This window comes from Ixodes scapularis, unplaced genomic scaffold (genome assembly GCF_016920785.2).
Source record: "Ixodes scapularis isolate PalLabHiFi unplaced genomic scaffold, ASM1692078v2 PGA_scaffold11__112_contigs__length_91849675, whole genome shotgun sequence".
NCBI classification, from domain to species: Eukaryota; Metazoa; Arthropoda; class Arachnida; order Ixodida; family Ixodidae; genus Ixodes; species Ixodes scapularis.
This window is the reverse complement of record NW_024609837.1, coordinates 53,094,975-53,111,187: the sequence shown is the minus strand read 5'-3', so window position 1 is coordinate 53,111,187 and position 16,213 is coordinate 53,094,975. Positions and strand designations below refer to the sequence as shown.

The 16,213-nt window shown below is 43.7% G+C and overlaps 1 protein-coding gene across 1 annotated transcript in view; it reads left to right on the top strand.

The window, feature by feature from the left end:
- Positions 1–8,522, top strand: part of LOC120839974 (vacuolar-sorting protein BRO1-like) — a 46,236-nt gene extending 37,714 nt beyond the window's left edge. The window contains exons 8-9 of the mRNA XM_040210394.1: positions 4,602–4,648; positions 8,231–8,522. Coding sequence (XP_040066328.1) covers positions 4,602–4,648; positions 8,231–8,457 — 274 coding nt within the window. The 3' untranslated portion in view covers positions 8,458–8,522. The remainder of the gene's footprint in view (positions 1–4,601; positions 4,649–8,230) is intronic.
- The last annotated feature ends 7,691 nt before the right edge of the window (positions 8,523–16,213 follow it).

Below are 16,213 nucleotides of genomic sequence, written 5' to 3'. Positions count from 1 at the left end.
GTTCAATGGGAAAATGGAGCCCATTTTCGCCCGTTTTCGATTTTTGGCGTCCATAGAGCCCCATGTATTCAAAAACTCCGTCAGCCGCCATTTTCCCATTTAACTTTTCAGAAAATCACTTATAACTTCTGAATAAGGTGTCGGATCGGGCTGCAACTTTGGCTGGTTGTGACCTCTAGCGCTACCTTTTTGATGGAGAATGAGCGTTCGGCGATGCCTAGTTTATTTTTCGGTAAAAAAAAAAAAAAAACCTGTGAATTTTCTTTTGTGGCACCCTGTACTATTCTAAATCCGATGATAGTGGTGGATTTGTAAGTTATGCATATGATTTCCTTTCGCATCAAACAAGAAAACAACTAAAAATATACCTGTACATATTTAATTTATTTTAACCAAATCGATCAATATTTTAAAGAAGTGTGGCACAATTTTTGGGCATTTGGAGGATAAGGCAGGTGTCCTCTTTTGGGGATCTGGTGCAGCACTTTCTTATCGAATTTTCAACTTACCTTTGAGGTTGCTTTTCATTACACTGCAGCCCTGTTCAAAAAAAAAAAATTAAAAGTTGCAGTAATGACACTACTGTAATGAAATTACTGATTACATTACTTTTTGCTACAATGAGTAATGTAATACATTACTTTTCTCGGCTAGTGATTTAGTAGTGCCACGATTCCATTTAGGCAGTGATTTCAGGAAAATCACTTATCATATTTGAAATTAGTGTTATCCAAATAAAAGTATCGTCAGTTCGTAATCTTTAAAAAAAAATATGAAAATATATTTTCCATGATACATTCTTGTTAAAGAGAGAGAGAGAGAGAGATGAACATTAAAATGTATTGAACAAGGCTTGTCTGGGGGCTGAAATTCACAAGTATTAAAAAAAGCACGAGAAGAGGAACCTGCGGAAATACGCTGCGTACGTCAGTTTGAATACTTGAGAAAAACCGTGACAAAAAAAATTAAATTTATAAAATGCAGGATGCTTCGCACAAAGTTTTTCAAATAGCCGTGAAGCTACGCTAATGCGGTATTTTCGGGTGAGCTATAGGGCCAGGGGAACGTAATAAAGAGGGCGAATCGTCACGATATGTTTTATAATTAACTAAACTTGTAAAAATGAACGTATTTATTTAATAAGATACTTATCGAGCGTGATCGAAATACACTAAATCAGTAAATTTTAAAAAGATTTTGAGCGCGCAAGAAATACGGTGGTGTCCTAAACTTGTCATTGGTGACACAGGCCCACCGCTGGCGCTGCGAAAACGTGAACAATAGTCGCGGTGGTATTATCACCCGCGTTTTCGCAACGCTAGGGCGTGACGAAGGGTGTCTTCTCTCGGTCGCGTTCGTCGACTTCAATCTGCCAGTAGCCGCTCTTCAGGTACACCGATGAAAAGTATTGACATTTTTGAAAAGCCGGAGACAACGGACGAAAAAAGGAACAACACATAAACGACTGTGCTAATAAAGATTAATAGCTGCGTTTGAGACGTTTTGTATGTTGTTCCCTTTTTCGTCCGTCGTCTCCGGTTTTTTTTTTTTTTTTTTTTTTTCAAAAATGTGTAACATCAACGAGCTCGCCTGCCTACTCTATCTTCAAAAGTATCTAGAGTGGCGCAGTTAGTCTAGCGTGTCGTCGATGCGAGAGAGTGGATCCACGTCTTTCGTTGTCACTGCAGCTAGCTGCTGGTAGTCCACGCAGAACCTAAGCGTTCCATCCTTCTTTTTAACCAGTACGACTGGAAAGGCCCACACACTGCTTGAAGGCTGGATTGTATCGTCGTTCAGCATCCTTTGAACTTGCTCCTGGATTACCTAACTTTCTCTTACGGAAACTTTGTACAGCGATGGATGCACAGGGAGCGTGTCGCCCTCCGTAACTGTGCGGTGCTTCGCAACGGTGGTTTGGCGCACCTTCGACTACGTCGCAAAGCAGTCTCTGTATTTTGCGAGGAGGTTAATCAGCTGCGGTTGTTTTGGGGCCTGGAAGCTAGGGGTCGATATCGAGCTGCGCTGGTGACGTACTGTCTTGCTGAAGTGTCGGGGACTCTTCAGTAATCGCGGCGATTTCGGCGGAGTTATGGAATTCCTTCACGTGGCTGACAGAGGCACCATTCATGACGTGGTGCGTTTCTTCTCGAAAGTTCGTCACGAGGACCATGGTATAAGCCCATCCTGAAGTTCAGCTACTCCTCTTGCGACGTCTCCTCGGGAGCAATTGAATGTTGCCTTAGAGAAAACCTTCGCCGCAGGTAGCTGCATCGGTTACGACGGGTACAACAACACGTGATTGCGACGGCAGGTTTACGGGCTCGGCAGCTACTCGGACTGCGACTGACGTTGTTTGGGGTTTCTTTGGAGGCCGAAAAGGTGTCCGCAAAGTCTATCTGTTCCCTCCAATGTCGATGACGGCGCCGTATTCACACGGAAAGTACATGCCCATAAGGATGTCTATGGAACAGTCTTGTAGAACAACGAACTTCACAGGGCACGTCTCGCCGTCAATTTCGACGCGAGCACTGCAGCTTCCGACAGGCATGATGAGGTGTCCTCAAGCGGTTCGTATCTGCGACCCATCCCACGGCGTCATCACTTTTCGAAGGTGGCGAGAAAGTCTTCCACTTTTCCTAAATGTTTCCACTTTTCCAACGTGGAAACTTCTCTTTCTCATGGGTCATTGCCATGCGGGTCTGCCCTTTCACTCTAGGACAGGGGCATTGCAAATTTTTAACATCCACCGGAGCATTCACAAAACAGACACAGTTACCAACCTGTCAACGTGAGAATCGTGATTGCAGGCACACTACCTGTCATAAGACCAGTTTGACGGTACGCGTTACATGGTGGAAGGGGGGAGGGGGTGGCGTGTGAACTCATAAGCACGAGGCCGCGACTTCGGGTTCCGAAGTCGGCAGTTTACGTTCGTAAACCCTCCTTCTTTGACTTTTGTATCTGAACACTGCCGCTTTATGGGACACACGTGATCCAAATATCTCTATAATAACTAATTTAGAGGCTCTATGAGGCGCTACAAGTTTCTACTTCGAATCACCTTTTTATTTTCACTAAATAAAAAATGTATTAACACTTTTTAGTTTATCTTTTCACTTGTCATGACGATTCCTCCCTAGATTATGTCCCCCTTGGCGTATAACTCACCTGAACACACCAGATTAGTGTAGCTTTCACTGCTCTTTTAAAACAAATATCTAACGCCCAAGAAAAGCACTGTATATTTATGATTATTTTCCAAAATGACTGTAGCACGAGCTGTACGTTGACTGTTGTGTGACGATACGTGCATAGGTGCAGCAACATCTTTAACCATTCACAATTGGGTAAAGCCAAAAAGGTGACACCTGCAACAGCTTTAGTCGATGTTCTGATGTCTGATGTCAGAATGTAAACAGTATAACCTTTTCTACGTGCTCCTGATCTCATAAATATTACTTAAAAAATTCTAGAAGGTATCAACGTACTTTAAAGGGATACTACAACGAAATTTCGGCGCTTATTTTTTTGTCTATATGTGTTCAAAGGAGCAGTACCACATCGGACACACCAATATCTTGATAATAAAGACACGCAAGGGAATTTTAAAACAAATTGAACAATTAGCAAGGAGCACCTGGTGAATGTTGCTAAAGCCTCGTTTGTAATGCCCGTCTAGGAACCTTGACAGGTACTGATGTTAACTGTCTTGCCTAGAACTATACATGCTTTGAACCGTACGTCAGACCGTCAGCTCTATGCCCAGCACTAGAGAAGAGGCAAGGGAGGAACTCCCCACTCAACGGAGCTCTCTTTTGTGCGTTCTCTCTCTACAAAGTTATAGAAGATTAACCCATCACACAAAATTCACACAAAAACATCTTTGCGGTTAGTTGTGGTGGCCCGAGCGCTGGCGTGCTTCGTCCGCTTCGGTGGCTGGAAGGGCTAGGGCAACCTGACAACGTCAGCCTCGCCGCAGCTTTGCTCATCTCGAGACAAACTACGCCACGATTGCGCCGGATGTCATGTGCTCTCCGCTGGCTGTTCTCCGACCGCTTGCCCGAGTGGGCCGTTTATAACAAAAAGTACAGCCATCAGGCTCAAAATAGAAACGTGCGATTTTCATTTAAGGATATTATGGATCATATTCAGCCTATTTCTGAACACGACAGGAATATTTCAAATTTTGTCGAAGTATCCCTTTAAGTGATCAAAGCAAGCTGAATAGCTGCCTTAGCTCGGTAAAGTCCAAATTATCCGGACACACTGGGAGTGCATTATCTAAACGTTCCGTATCCATGCGTAAATAATTTTATCATCGTTCTTGGGATGTCGTACGTCGTTCAGACAGAATGTTACATATGTCGCGGGTTAATGGCGGGTGGGATATATTGTATATACATAGCTTTTGTGCGCACCAGTACAATTTTTTTATTTAATAAAGAACAAACGATGTCATAAAAAAACGAACAGAACACACTCGCTCAGAGTTTTTTTAACTTTTCTTTTAAAATTTGACTTTTTTTTTTTCAAAAAGCCTGTTATACATTTTGTTAAGACCTATATGTATTGAATATTGTTTCTTATATAATTATATTTAGGAAGTGCAAGAATACTGATGACGACTACCCAAACCCCCCTATTCCACGTGAGTCAACCATTTATTTTTGCACATGATGCTTAATTGATGAGATCATTGTAGTATAGATTTGAACTTAAACATTTGGCCACCGAAATATCTTTATTTCTGTCTATTTGATATAAATTATAATCCACCCTTCAGCATATTTTGGAAGATTTATTTTCGTTTGTTTAAGTATATTTTGTGCTGGAGTAATCATAACCTATCTACCTTCACGACACAAGTCATAGCACTTTCTAATGCACAACGCAAAAAAAACCGTCGCTACACCTTTTCGATATGACCACAGGCCCCATGGAGTCTTAAAACACGAAGTTGGGGCCGAGGTTTGCGGAGCGCACCTATTGGACGCTTGCAGGATGATGCAGAGCTTTTATCACCAAAGCCCAATTGGCGCTGTGCTAACTTTTACTCCAATGCGAAGTTTGACGTTTCTAGAGCTCCAGGGGGGTAACTGACACGTCAGATTGCACCGAGTCAATTTTGACTTGCCATGATCATTATACTAGGTCAAACAATATTGCGATCAGAGACAAGCTAAAGAAAAAAAATAAACCTGTATTTGTTCCTGTGAATGTATCTGTCGTATATGTGTGTTTTTATCTCAATTCAAGCACGGTTTTGAAGTCGAATTTTTAATTTTAACCAAAAAATAATCTTTTGGGAGCATTCTTGAAACACAAAAGAAATGCAAACGACAAATTTGAGGGATTTTTTTTTCAAGTTATTTGCTTAATATATTGTGAACCTATCATAATAAATTTGTATTAAAAAAAGATGATTGAGCTTTCCGGTGATGTCAAGGACATTCTAATATTTTAGCCATATTTCACTTAAAAACTTTCAAAACTTTGCCAAAAATCATGAAAGGGACACGATTTCCTTTTTGTCACCTGTCTGGAATCGCATTATTGACACTCGTTACATCGTTACTTTTCAAGATACTGCACCAGGATTCTTTTGTGACACTCAAAAAATTATTGTGCATAACGAAGTTCAAAAAAAAGTTTTAAGGTGAATTTAGTGTTCAACTGTGTCCCTTTTATGTTTTGGGAAAGTTCGGCAAGTTTCTAAATGCGGCTTACTTAATGTATTTTAATCACCTTGAGATTAACAATAAATTCAAACTTAGCTCAAACTAAAAACTTTTAAGTGCATTTGAATGAACAAAGTTTGCCTTTGCTTTCCCTCTGCAAACTGAAAAACGTTCTTTCGAAAACAAATTATGTTCTTATTATATTCTGGATTCTGACGAGTAAACATTAGTTGTCTCATGTTTTAAGCTATTAGATTTTCGATCCAGTTTCGACCGTGAACACTGCCATATACATCTTGTCAGTAGAAAACAAAAATAGAGTCATAAATTTGCATGTCAACAAATACGAATCTGCGAAGTCTCGCCGGAGCCGAGGCCAGCCCCACAAGTGTGGCAATAGCCAAATAAAATTAAAAGATCCTCTCACGGAAACACAGAAGCACTTCTTCAAAACGGAAGCTCAGAAGCACATCCTCAAAACTTTCTGCATTTCGAAAGCATGATATAGCTCAAAGGAGCGCCTACATGCATGCTAATTACACCAAGGGATTTCGCAAAACATAGTCATTGGCGAATTAAACGACAAGCTTCGGTTTGAAATAAACATTAACAATAGAATGGGCATTGTTCCCACATTCTTCAGGGCTCGAGAAAGGTATTTATCTTAATTTTTTTTGTGATCAGTCGATATGATGCTGTCGATGCGAATTACGAAAGCATCTTTAATAAAGTTTCTTTTTATGTGCGGTGAAGTGACTTTACTCGACATAAAAGATGTGGTACACTTTTGCTTCTGGACGTTTTTTTTCCTGACTGTCCTTTCCTTCCCGGGTCGCTTCTCCGCCTTCCCGCCGGTGACGTATACGGGTATTGAAAGTAAGGATTTTTCATTTTTGCCAGTAGAATGTCGCCTCCAGAACTCTCGTGGCCGGCGTAATTTGAAAAATCAATAACTCACAGAAAAACAAACTATTTTTATAAAAAAAAATATCAGTTGAGAAAGGGCTATTAGTGCAATCTGCGAATTTCCAGCCAAATTGAAGATTGTCGAAAATCGGCGCTTCGGCTCCGGTCCCTTCAAAGGGACCATAAAATTAATTTTGGGCGTGATAAATAAATTTAAATTGGGGTTTTTCTAATCGCATGTCCGATAGTGACCCAAAAGAGAACTGTTACACGAGAGTAGAAAGTTAGAAGCCTGCCTTCTTTCTTTCGAAAGCTCTCCGCTTTTTCATTGTAATGCATCCGCGTTGTCCAAACACGTCAGCCGAACCCAGTTCACGCATTTGACGCGAGCCCTGCGTCACTCGGACGTATACGCTCGTCAACAATCAATGCGTCAACTATTATTTGGATTCGCGTTCGTGCCCAATGAGTGTCACGACGGCACTTATGATCACTTGAGAATGACAAGTTTTATTGTGTGCTTAAAAGCACGGTGGAAGCTTGGGGCCATTGCATCTGGTGCTCAAGCACGTCACGACCACGGGATTTCTCAATCCGATTTCTCAATCCGAAGCAATTCATTTTAGGTCTAAACGCATGTTCCGCCTCATAATTCTCTGAGCTGATTTCCTAGATCGCAGAGATTGGCTCTTTAAGTGTTTCGCGAGTAAAAAGACGCGGAGTCATTCCTTAGAGGGTAAACGCACAGAATGATTGTGATCATTTAACCAGTTCAACGAAGCAGACTTTTTTTTTTTTTTTCGAAGGGGACGGCCGTTTGGCCATCCACTTCGTCAACACGGGAACGGCTCTACGAAGCTTGCCGACGTAATCCAGCTTGGCCTACTCAACAGTAGCCTTATACGTCAATCTCTAGCGCCCGTGTAACGTCTTTATTCGTATACAAAAGTACGACGTACTGCCGCGGCGCAGCGCTGCTGTCACGGGTCCATTGACGACAGGGCACTCCGACCAAGCTTCAGGTTCATCCGTTAGGTGCAATTTGTAACTCGTTTTATTCCTTTTAAAATATTTTTTTTCCGAATTCTCCAACTAACGACAGGTGTTTCCGAGGTCTTTGAATTCAATAGGTCATATTTAGGCAAATAAATAGGCGCTTCAATTTCGTTTTCGCGTCCCTTTAACAACCCATCTGGGAGACTATTTTTTAATGAAGAAGAAGACGGTTACTAAATCCTCAAACTACCCTTTTTGTGGTCACAGACAACTTAATAAATGTAGGGGGTGGCGACTTCAGAAAATCGTATTATCGCTATTCAGGCAATCAGATAGCGACATTAACCAATGAGAATGCCGAAGAACGAATCAACCAGCATGAGACGTAAACACAATTGAACACACACTGAGATTTTTTTTTTTTAATCTGTTAAAATTTAGATTATTTTAAATTTGTAATTACCATAATAATAAACAAAATTAAGACTTTCCGTTTTTCGAGCCCATTTTGTTGTTTTAGATGAATTTCATCTTCCGCTCCCTACGTTAGACGTACCAGTTAATTTTTACGCCGCGGTTTAGTCGTGCCAGAAAGAGGAGTCCTCCCGAACGCCTTCTCATTTCATTCTCATAAGACTGAACTATTTCAGCTCAACCACCCGCACCCCCGAGTGGCCCCGAACCGCCAGTCCCGCCAGAAATACCGCCCACTCGTCCCGGAGAGCCAGACGTTCCGGAAGTGATCCCACCAACACCGCCTCCGCCTGGACCCCCGCTTCCACCAGGACCTCCGCCTCCAGAAGAACCTCCGTCTCCAGAAGAACCTCCAGCGACAACTACAACAACTACCGAAGCTCCAGTTCCCGATTACTGCTAAAAACGAGTCTCACAATAGCCCGGGGCACTTCGATTGCAGGGGTTTTGGTTGCACGGGGTTCTTACGTCCGTGACACTCTTTAAATATTTCTAATAAATACGTTTTTACTGCAAGCTCGAACTCCCTGCATTTTTTTTTATGTTCGAGATGAAATGTTACTGATGTATTTTTAATCATTCACTAACACTAACGAGCCAGTCCAGATACATTATTTCTCCTAATTAACGACAATACTCCATTTCAGCTCAAAAACCACGTAGTAACAAGAGTGCGGCTACACGCCGAGCATTACTAATTTCCCCCTTTATGTTCAGAATAAAAATACATGTAGGTGCATTTTAGATTCCGGTCGATTTGTTTATTTCGACTTTTTTTTTCTAACGCTGATTGGCGCGTTTTCTGTGTCTACGCGCCGAACCGCGAAGGTGACCGTTAAGATTTGTTTTGGAAAGTCTGAAAGTGTATCTCGATTGCGAGCGAGTACATATTTTTCTTTTTGATTTTAACTGCGTTTGTAGTTCCCAATATTGACCGAGTCATGCTCCTGTTCGAGACTCAAGTTCCTTTTCTCTGGATGACCTTGTTTCGGGGCATTTCTTAGAGTATGTCGCGGCCTGTATGAATCAGAGAAATGTACAGTTTACGCATTTTCAAGGCCGGAGTCATGCGAGATTGGATAGGGTATACGTCTCGCTCGACCTTTTACCTCTTTGTAGCGATTACTTTGTTAAGCACGTGTCTTTCAGTGATCATGCGTTAGTCATGTTTACTCTTAGCAATAAGGCAAAATCACCAAAATGAGTCTGGGCACTATGGAAGCTCAACAGTAGTATTCTTAAAGATCAGCATTTTAGAGCAAGTGTGAGCAAACGTTTTAAAGATTTATACACTAACGATCATACACTGTGGGCTGTGCGTTTGTATCTTTTTAAAGAAGAAGTAAAGACGGCTGGCAATCGAGAGAAGCACCGCACTTAACTATCAGAAAAAGACAGAAGAGGATGTTTTACGGCGTTAGTTAAACTGTTTTGTAACACTAGAAAGCGTGAATCCCAGTGAATTCATGCGCGAAATAAAATAATGTAAAAGCAAACTAGAACTGATCGATGTCGAGAAATACAGAGGAGCGATAGTAAGGGCGCGAAGCGACAAGCTGTGGATGGGTGAAGCTCCGACGAAGCGCGCACTAAGCGACGAGATAGGTATGCGCAACGTAACGATATCAGGGAAATCTGTTACGGAACTACGGTGACTCGTGACAAGACGCTTATTGAAAGGGCTTTTGTGGACCATTATCGAAATCTGTTTGGGCGTATCGCGTCAGTAGACGACGGGTTCGAGGAGGAATTTCTGTTTTTGATGCCCCAGCTAGAACAGCAGGTGTGCGATAGCCTAGAGGTGCCTATCACCGTGCGGGAAGTCGAAGCGGCCATCGATGAGCTGACGAGTGGAAATACGCCAGGACCGGACGGCCTTGGTGCTGATTTTATAAATCTTCTAAGAATTAGGTGGCGCCTGTGCTGTATGAGTTACTGACCGAGGCATATGAGAAGCAGATGTTGCCCTTATCTTTTCTTAGGACGCACACTGTGCTTATCCCTAAGTACGATGATTCGGTGAAACTCTAGTCTGTGGGATATTACTGGCCGATTGCTTTAACAAACGTTGATTATAAAATTTACATGAAGATTTTAGCAAAGAGATTACAAAGAGTTATTAAAGTACTCGTAGGACCGCATCAGACGTCCGGCATAAAAGGCCCTACGATTTGCACGAATATACATGTAGCTAAAAGCTTTTTTAGAATGCTGCGACGTCTTTCAAGGCCGAGTTGCAATGTTGGAACTCGACTTTGAGAAAACGTACGATCGTGTTTCGCACCGAATACTTTTTCGTATATTGAAACAAGCCAATGTAGGGTCCATTCTTTTATAAGGTTTTAATATTGGCTTATAAAAATTGCACTACAAGTTTGGTTTTAAATAAGACCGTTACAGAAAACATTGAGATACGTTGTTCAGTTATGCAAGGTTGTCCACTTTCGCCTTTGCTTTTTTCTATTTTTTTTTAGAACCGTTCTGTTTGAGACTTCTTCGGAACGATAACATACGTGGTTTTAAGCTAAACACGAGTGAAGTAAAAGTCCCGTCATATGCGGACGATCTGGCGGTTTTTTGCGCGAATCAAGAAAGTACTCGCGAAATTTTCAATGTTGGCTCTTGCTTTCCCGTGAAAACCGGGAGTGTCATTAATTGGGACAAAACGGTAGGGTTTTGGCACGGTGATTGGGATAGTAAACCAGATGTTTTTATGAATGTTAGGTGGGAAAGTTTACCCACCAAGTATCTAGGTATGCCGTTAGCGCATTATCGTGACACTACTTCATACTGGAATGGAGAGACACGTTAGAACAAAGGCGGAAGGGTGGAGGGAAAATAATTTGTCTTTTCTCGCGTGTTCCACTGTGTGTAACGTTTTTTTTTTTATATCGAAGGTTTGGTTTGTCTTACAGGTGCTCTATTTGTCTTGCGCCAATGTGCAGACATTCCTCAGAGTTTTTGCTGTTTTCATATGGAACTCGAATTGCGAGCGCTGTGCCCACACACATTTTTTTCGTTCAGGGCGAAGTGGCGGACTAGGGCTATCTCATTTATTTACAAGGCAAATTGTTTCTAGATTTATGTTTACTGGCGATCAAAACGACCTTTTTTCTGCACTGTAATTCAAGCTCGCCCCCAAAGTTTTCTGCCTGAATTTGTTGTGTCATCTGGTGTTGTAATAGGCTCAGGTACATGAGAGAAGTTTCATTGTCTTTCCGCATGTTCTAAGTTCGTTTTTCTATGGGATATTTGGCTACAGTTTCAAAGAAAAAGTTGTATAAAGATTTAATCAATATTTTGTTTTCTATACCATTGCATTGATCATTATACTGTGGCGGCAGTCGTTTAGACGTACTAAAAAGAGTGAAAAGAACGCCGGTCAAGCCAAGCGTTAAAACCTTTTTCTTTCAATTGTGGCTTTCTTCCGGTGAAAACTTGGCTGGAGGAAAAAAAGTTTTTTTCGTCCCTTGGACCACAAATTTTTTATTATGTAAAGGAGCCGAAACCGTAGAACACGGGTTTATCGAATGTTGGGACGCTGTGTTCCATTGGGACATCCTTCAGCGTACCCCCAAAACAGATTTACCTGTCAACCGACGCGGTATTCGTTATTTGGCTGTGAAAAATGAAGACAAAATTTCGTATGATATGATAATGCTATTGAGTCTCCACAGTATGTGGAAAACGAGAATGAGTTTACGGCACTCAGACGTAAATGTCCGCACTGTGCGTTAAAAATTTATTGAAAATATTGTGTATGTAAGAGAAGTTTACCGTGCCATCGTCGAACCTCCAGATTGGTTACCACTGTTGGATGATTGGGCCATTTTAAAAAAGATTTTAGCAAACCGCCACGGCCCATGTGTGGCTAAAGTGTTTTAGCCTTTCCTTTTTGTTTTTATTGTGAAAATTTGTCTAACCAGGCAATAACGAAAAAAAAAAAAGAACAATTGGCTTAGTCAGTAGCGTGTCTGGCTTGCAACCGAAGGGTCGTGGGTTGGAATTCAGCCTAAAATGCTATATATTTGTTTTCTTTTGAAGCAAACGAATTACTTTTTAAAGTGAAACTACTTGAGACATGCGTCCACTTTTAATTCGCATTACATGTCAAGTTTTAGCCACTTTCATTCCACGCAAGACGTCACGTTTCATGTGAGTATTGTGGATTGTTTAGAAATTCCAGCGCGAGGTAATGCGGCTGTGACATCATGACCGTATCGACCATCAAGATTTTCCCGCCACGGGAGCTGGCATTTTTGCTGCCCGAGCTCCTTAACGCTGTCGCGTTCGAAATTTCGCGAAATATTTATGCTGTTAGACTCAGTTCAGTTGGAAGTCACGGCCCGCTGTAAGCCCTGCCCACAAATCAGTTGCCCGGCTAAACTCCTATTGATTGGCTTGGCTGCTCGGCCGAACACGCTAACAAGCCTAGTGTCTTTCCTTCCCGAAATCCTGCGCGTCTAGTACGGCGTCTGACAACACCTGCAAGTTGTGCGAGCAGACGCGCGGCAGCCTCCGGCATCGTCTGATATTTCACCACCGTCTATCGTCGTTTGCCATGCCTGAAGTATGGCGCCTGGAGCGCATCTCATTGTCGGAGGTCGCGATCATGGCGGTGGGCAGTAGAAATGCTGGAGAAAGGCACGAGCGAATGCGAGTGTTGCACTTGTTGCGGCGTCCAAACTTCTGGCTGCTGAAGCTACCGTGAACTGTCACACTGAAGAGAGACCTGCAACAAAACGGGCGTCTGCCATATCCATCACAGCTGTTGGGACGCCGCCAGGGTTGCAACCGGCGACAGCAGGACACTTCCATGACATCATCAGGCGGAAATCTAGGGACCACTTTTTTAGGCAAGCACCATACCCGAAGAAAGCGGACATAAACTCTGCCCGTCGGCGTCCGTTTTCGTCTTCGCCCGTCTGCTATTCCGCCCCCGTCTAAAGACGTTTACTTCGCTCGCAAGACTCGACCAAGAAGACGGCGTTCTAGCGTTACATCATCTTAGGCTATCGCGCTACGATTTTGTGCAGCGTTGTCCAAAGGTGGTGCATGTTTTCTATAAATTTTACAAAGAGCAAACTTACCCGAGGAAAAAGTAAAGAAAGAAAAAGTCTTAACTCCTGTGGAAACCCAGCGAAGTCACCGTTCTTCAATCAATAAAGCGCCCTATTGTTTGAGAACCGGTGGCTTCATTGCGTTTCCATAGGAGCGAAGCCTTTTTTTTTCTTTACTTTTTACTAAGGTAAGGTCGATCTTTGCAAAATTTATAGAGAGCATGCACCACCTGTGGGAAACGCTGCAGAAAATGGTAGCGCGATACGTTAAGAAACCGAATTTCGCGGTTGATTGAAAGAGCCTGGCCGCTACTTGACACACCCGGTAGTTAATGTGGGAGGCTAGGCTTAGGCCAGTCCCGCTACGAAAACAAGCATCCATACAGCGCTTCCAAAGGCGCGTACTTGCGGCTGTTGTTTGCTGCAAAATAAGTCGGTTGTTGACATCTTGCTCTAAACACCTCTGTGGACTCAAAACGACCCTCACTCATAAATTTCACGAGCTCAATGAGTTACGCTCGTTCAGCGCTCCGCATACGCCAGCAGCCATGTTTGTTATCGTTCGAAACCGAAGCGGAAAGGCGATCTCAGGATATCTTTTTAAAATAATAATGACTTTATCTAGAACACTTGTTTCGGAAACATAAAGAATAGTCGATTAAAACACTATTACGGATATGGAGGTAAAAATTTAAAAGCAACTTTTGACACGTCAATCATCTCTCCAGCCATTGAGAGATGAAAGCACCTTATAAGCAGAAGGCGGGGCCTAGCCGGGTTGCTATCTCCACATACTGCACCTAAATTGCGTCTAGCATCTCGCCAAGCCTTAGTTGTGTCTAGCGTCTTCTTGCATGTCGCCAAGCCTTGGGGCTTACCGCCTGGGGCGTGGCGGGGATGCACTAACAATGACGTCATGCGCAGGCCTTGACCTTTATGTGGTATTGGTTGTAGTCGATCAATTCCACCTTGTAGACAAGGCCTGTACATGACGTCACTGTTCGTCCACTATTTGATTCACGCGGCGCCGCCTTGCTTGCGTCCGCGTCGCCGCCGGAACGTCGAGGACCATCTCACAACGAGTGCGGCGCTAGCCGCCGCGATTTCGAGACGGGCCCGTCTGTCCCTTTGAGGCGTCTGTTGTCGGGCTTCAGCGTGGTCGCCGCTGTGGGCGGGTCTGGGATTCACTAACAATCACGTCATGGCGTCATGCGCAGGCCTTTTATGTGGTATTAAGTCGACACCCCGCTGCGCCGGCACATGCGCGCGTCCATGCGAACAGACGACGATCACGCTGTATGGCTATACCTGGTCCCACCATAGAATGGACTGAAGGCAAAAGCTACGGACCATCAGATCCAATCGCAAGCCACTTAGAAATTGCGCGGTATTTCGCTTCAATGCACGTGTCGGTGCCTGCGTCTAGGATCACTAATGGGTATGGGCAGAGAGTGGTTCGAATTGATTAGCGCTTAGTGACTCTTCAATTTTACATCGCCAAAGCCACGACATCCAGGCTCTTTGCAGTGTCGAAGCTATAGAAATGATGCAGCGCTTTTTTTATTCGGAGCATTATTCGTCCAGCCCTAATCAACGTTAAAAATGTCAGTTTAGCGCGAAACGTGATTGGACCTGGCGGCCCGTGGCTTTGGTCTTTAGCCCACCGTAAGATGAGACAAAGTCTAGACCTCGTGGAGTCTGTAGCCGGCACGAATAACGCGACTGCCAGTTACGGTGCGCGGAAGAGGCTGTTTATCTAAAGAGTGCGGATGAGTCACGGGAGCACTTTTGTTTGAATGTACGTTTCGTATTCTACTTCTGCGTTCCGTCTTTTTTTTTTTTTTTCCCTCTGAGGAAAAGGGGGGGGGGGAGGGGGGGGGGGGGAGGAGGGCGTTACTCTTTTACCATGCATGTTAACGACCAACTAGCCCGTAAATCCACTATTTTTAGCAGAATCGAGAAAATGCCGTGAAAATTATCCTGATCGTGCGTAGAAGGCGGCATAGGCAACCTGCAATGCTGTTTGGTTTGGCGCCATCTAGCGACTGAAACAAAAAATATTGGGTACACCTGGGAGTGGCGGCTGCATTGTTCAAACGTGAGCTTTTACTCTGGTGGCGCCTCTTAGCCTAGTGTCTGAAGCAAGAAATACTGGGTAGGCCAGCAAGCCGTGATCGCGTAACGTGCCAGCACAGCAAAAGCTACGGCCCTGGCGGGCCAATCGGAACGTGACTGCGTATCACCGGAGCGCGCCTCAACTCCGGACAAGTATCTGGCTTTTGGCTGCTTCATGCTCAAATATGTGTGCGTTACGCTCGTACACGTCGCGCATTTCGAGGCCTTCGGCAGGCAATGTGGGGCTTATCGTTCACCCTTTGCCAAGTTGCAACGAGACAGGGTATAACCGTGCGCTCTCACGCTGCTGGCGCCGCCTGGCCGTTGCCGGTTGGCTATAGAAATGACAACGACGTCACAATACCAGCGAATTACCCGAGCGCCGAGCTGCTGCCGCTGTGGCACGCGTTAAGCGGCAGCGTAAATGACCTCGGATTTGTTAGGCACGGAGCGGGTGCCAGAACTCCTTCCAATTTTCAAGGGGCGTACGGGGACCGAGCGCCCTGCACTTACCTCAATGTTTTGCTAGGCTGTAACGGCGTAAACAAACCAGATTGGTCGGGAATCGCCGCCAACGTACGCAGCTTCCTGCAGGAAGCTGTGTGAACTGTGAATTATCGCTAGAGTGATATTCCTTAACATTTTTTTGTTTGCGAAGCTTTCGTACGTGCCGCAGGTCATACATTATACGCGAGTAAATGTTGTCTTCCCCTTCCAGCGTGTATTTCGTCTCTCGCATTTGTTTAAAAAGCAGTAAATTCCACTTTTTTTTTCTGCGAGAGCAAGAGCATCTTTTTAATAGAACAACAGTGACACCTCATCAACCAACGTTCTTTTAAGATTTCGTCCCATGGCGGCAAACAGAAAAAAATATTAGTAGGATATCATAAGGATGGGGTTGACGCAGTTTTGTTTTTGTCTGCCCGTTTTTTTTTTAATATAGTATGTTATCACAAAAAACGCTTAAATGCGATTTGTTGATTA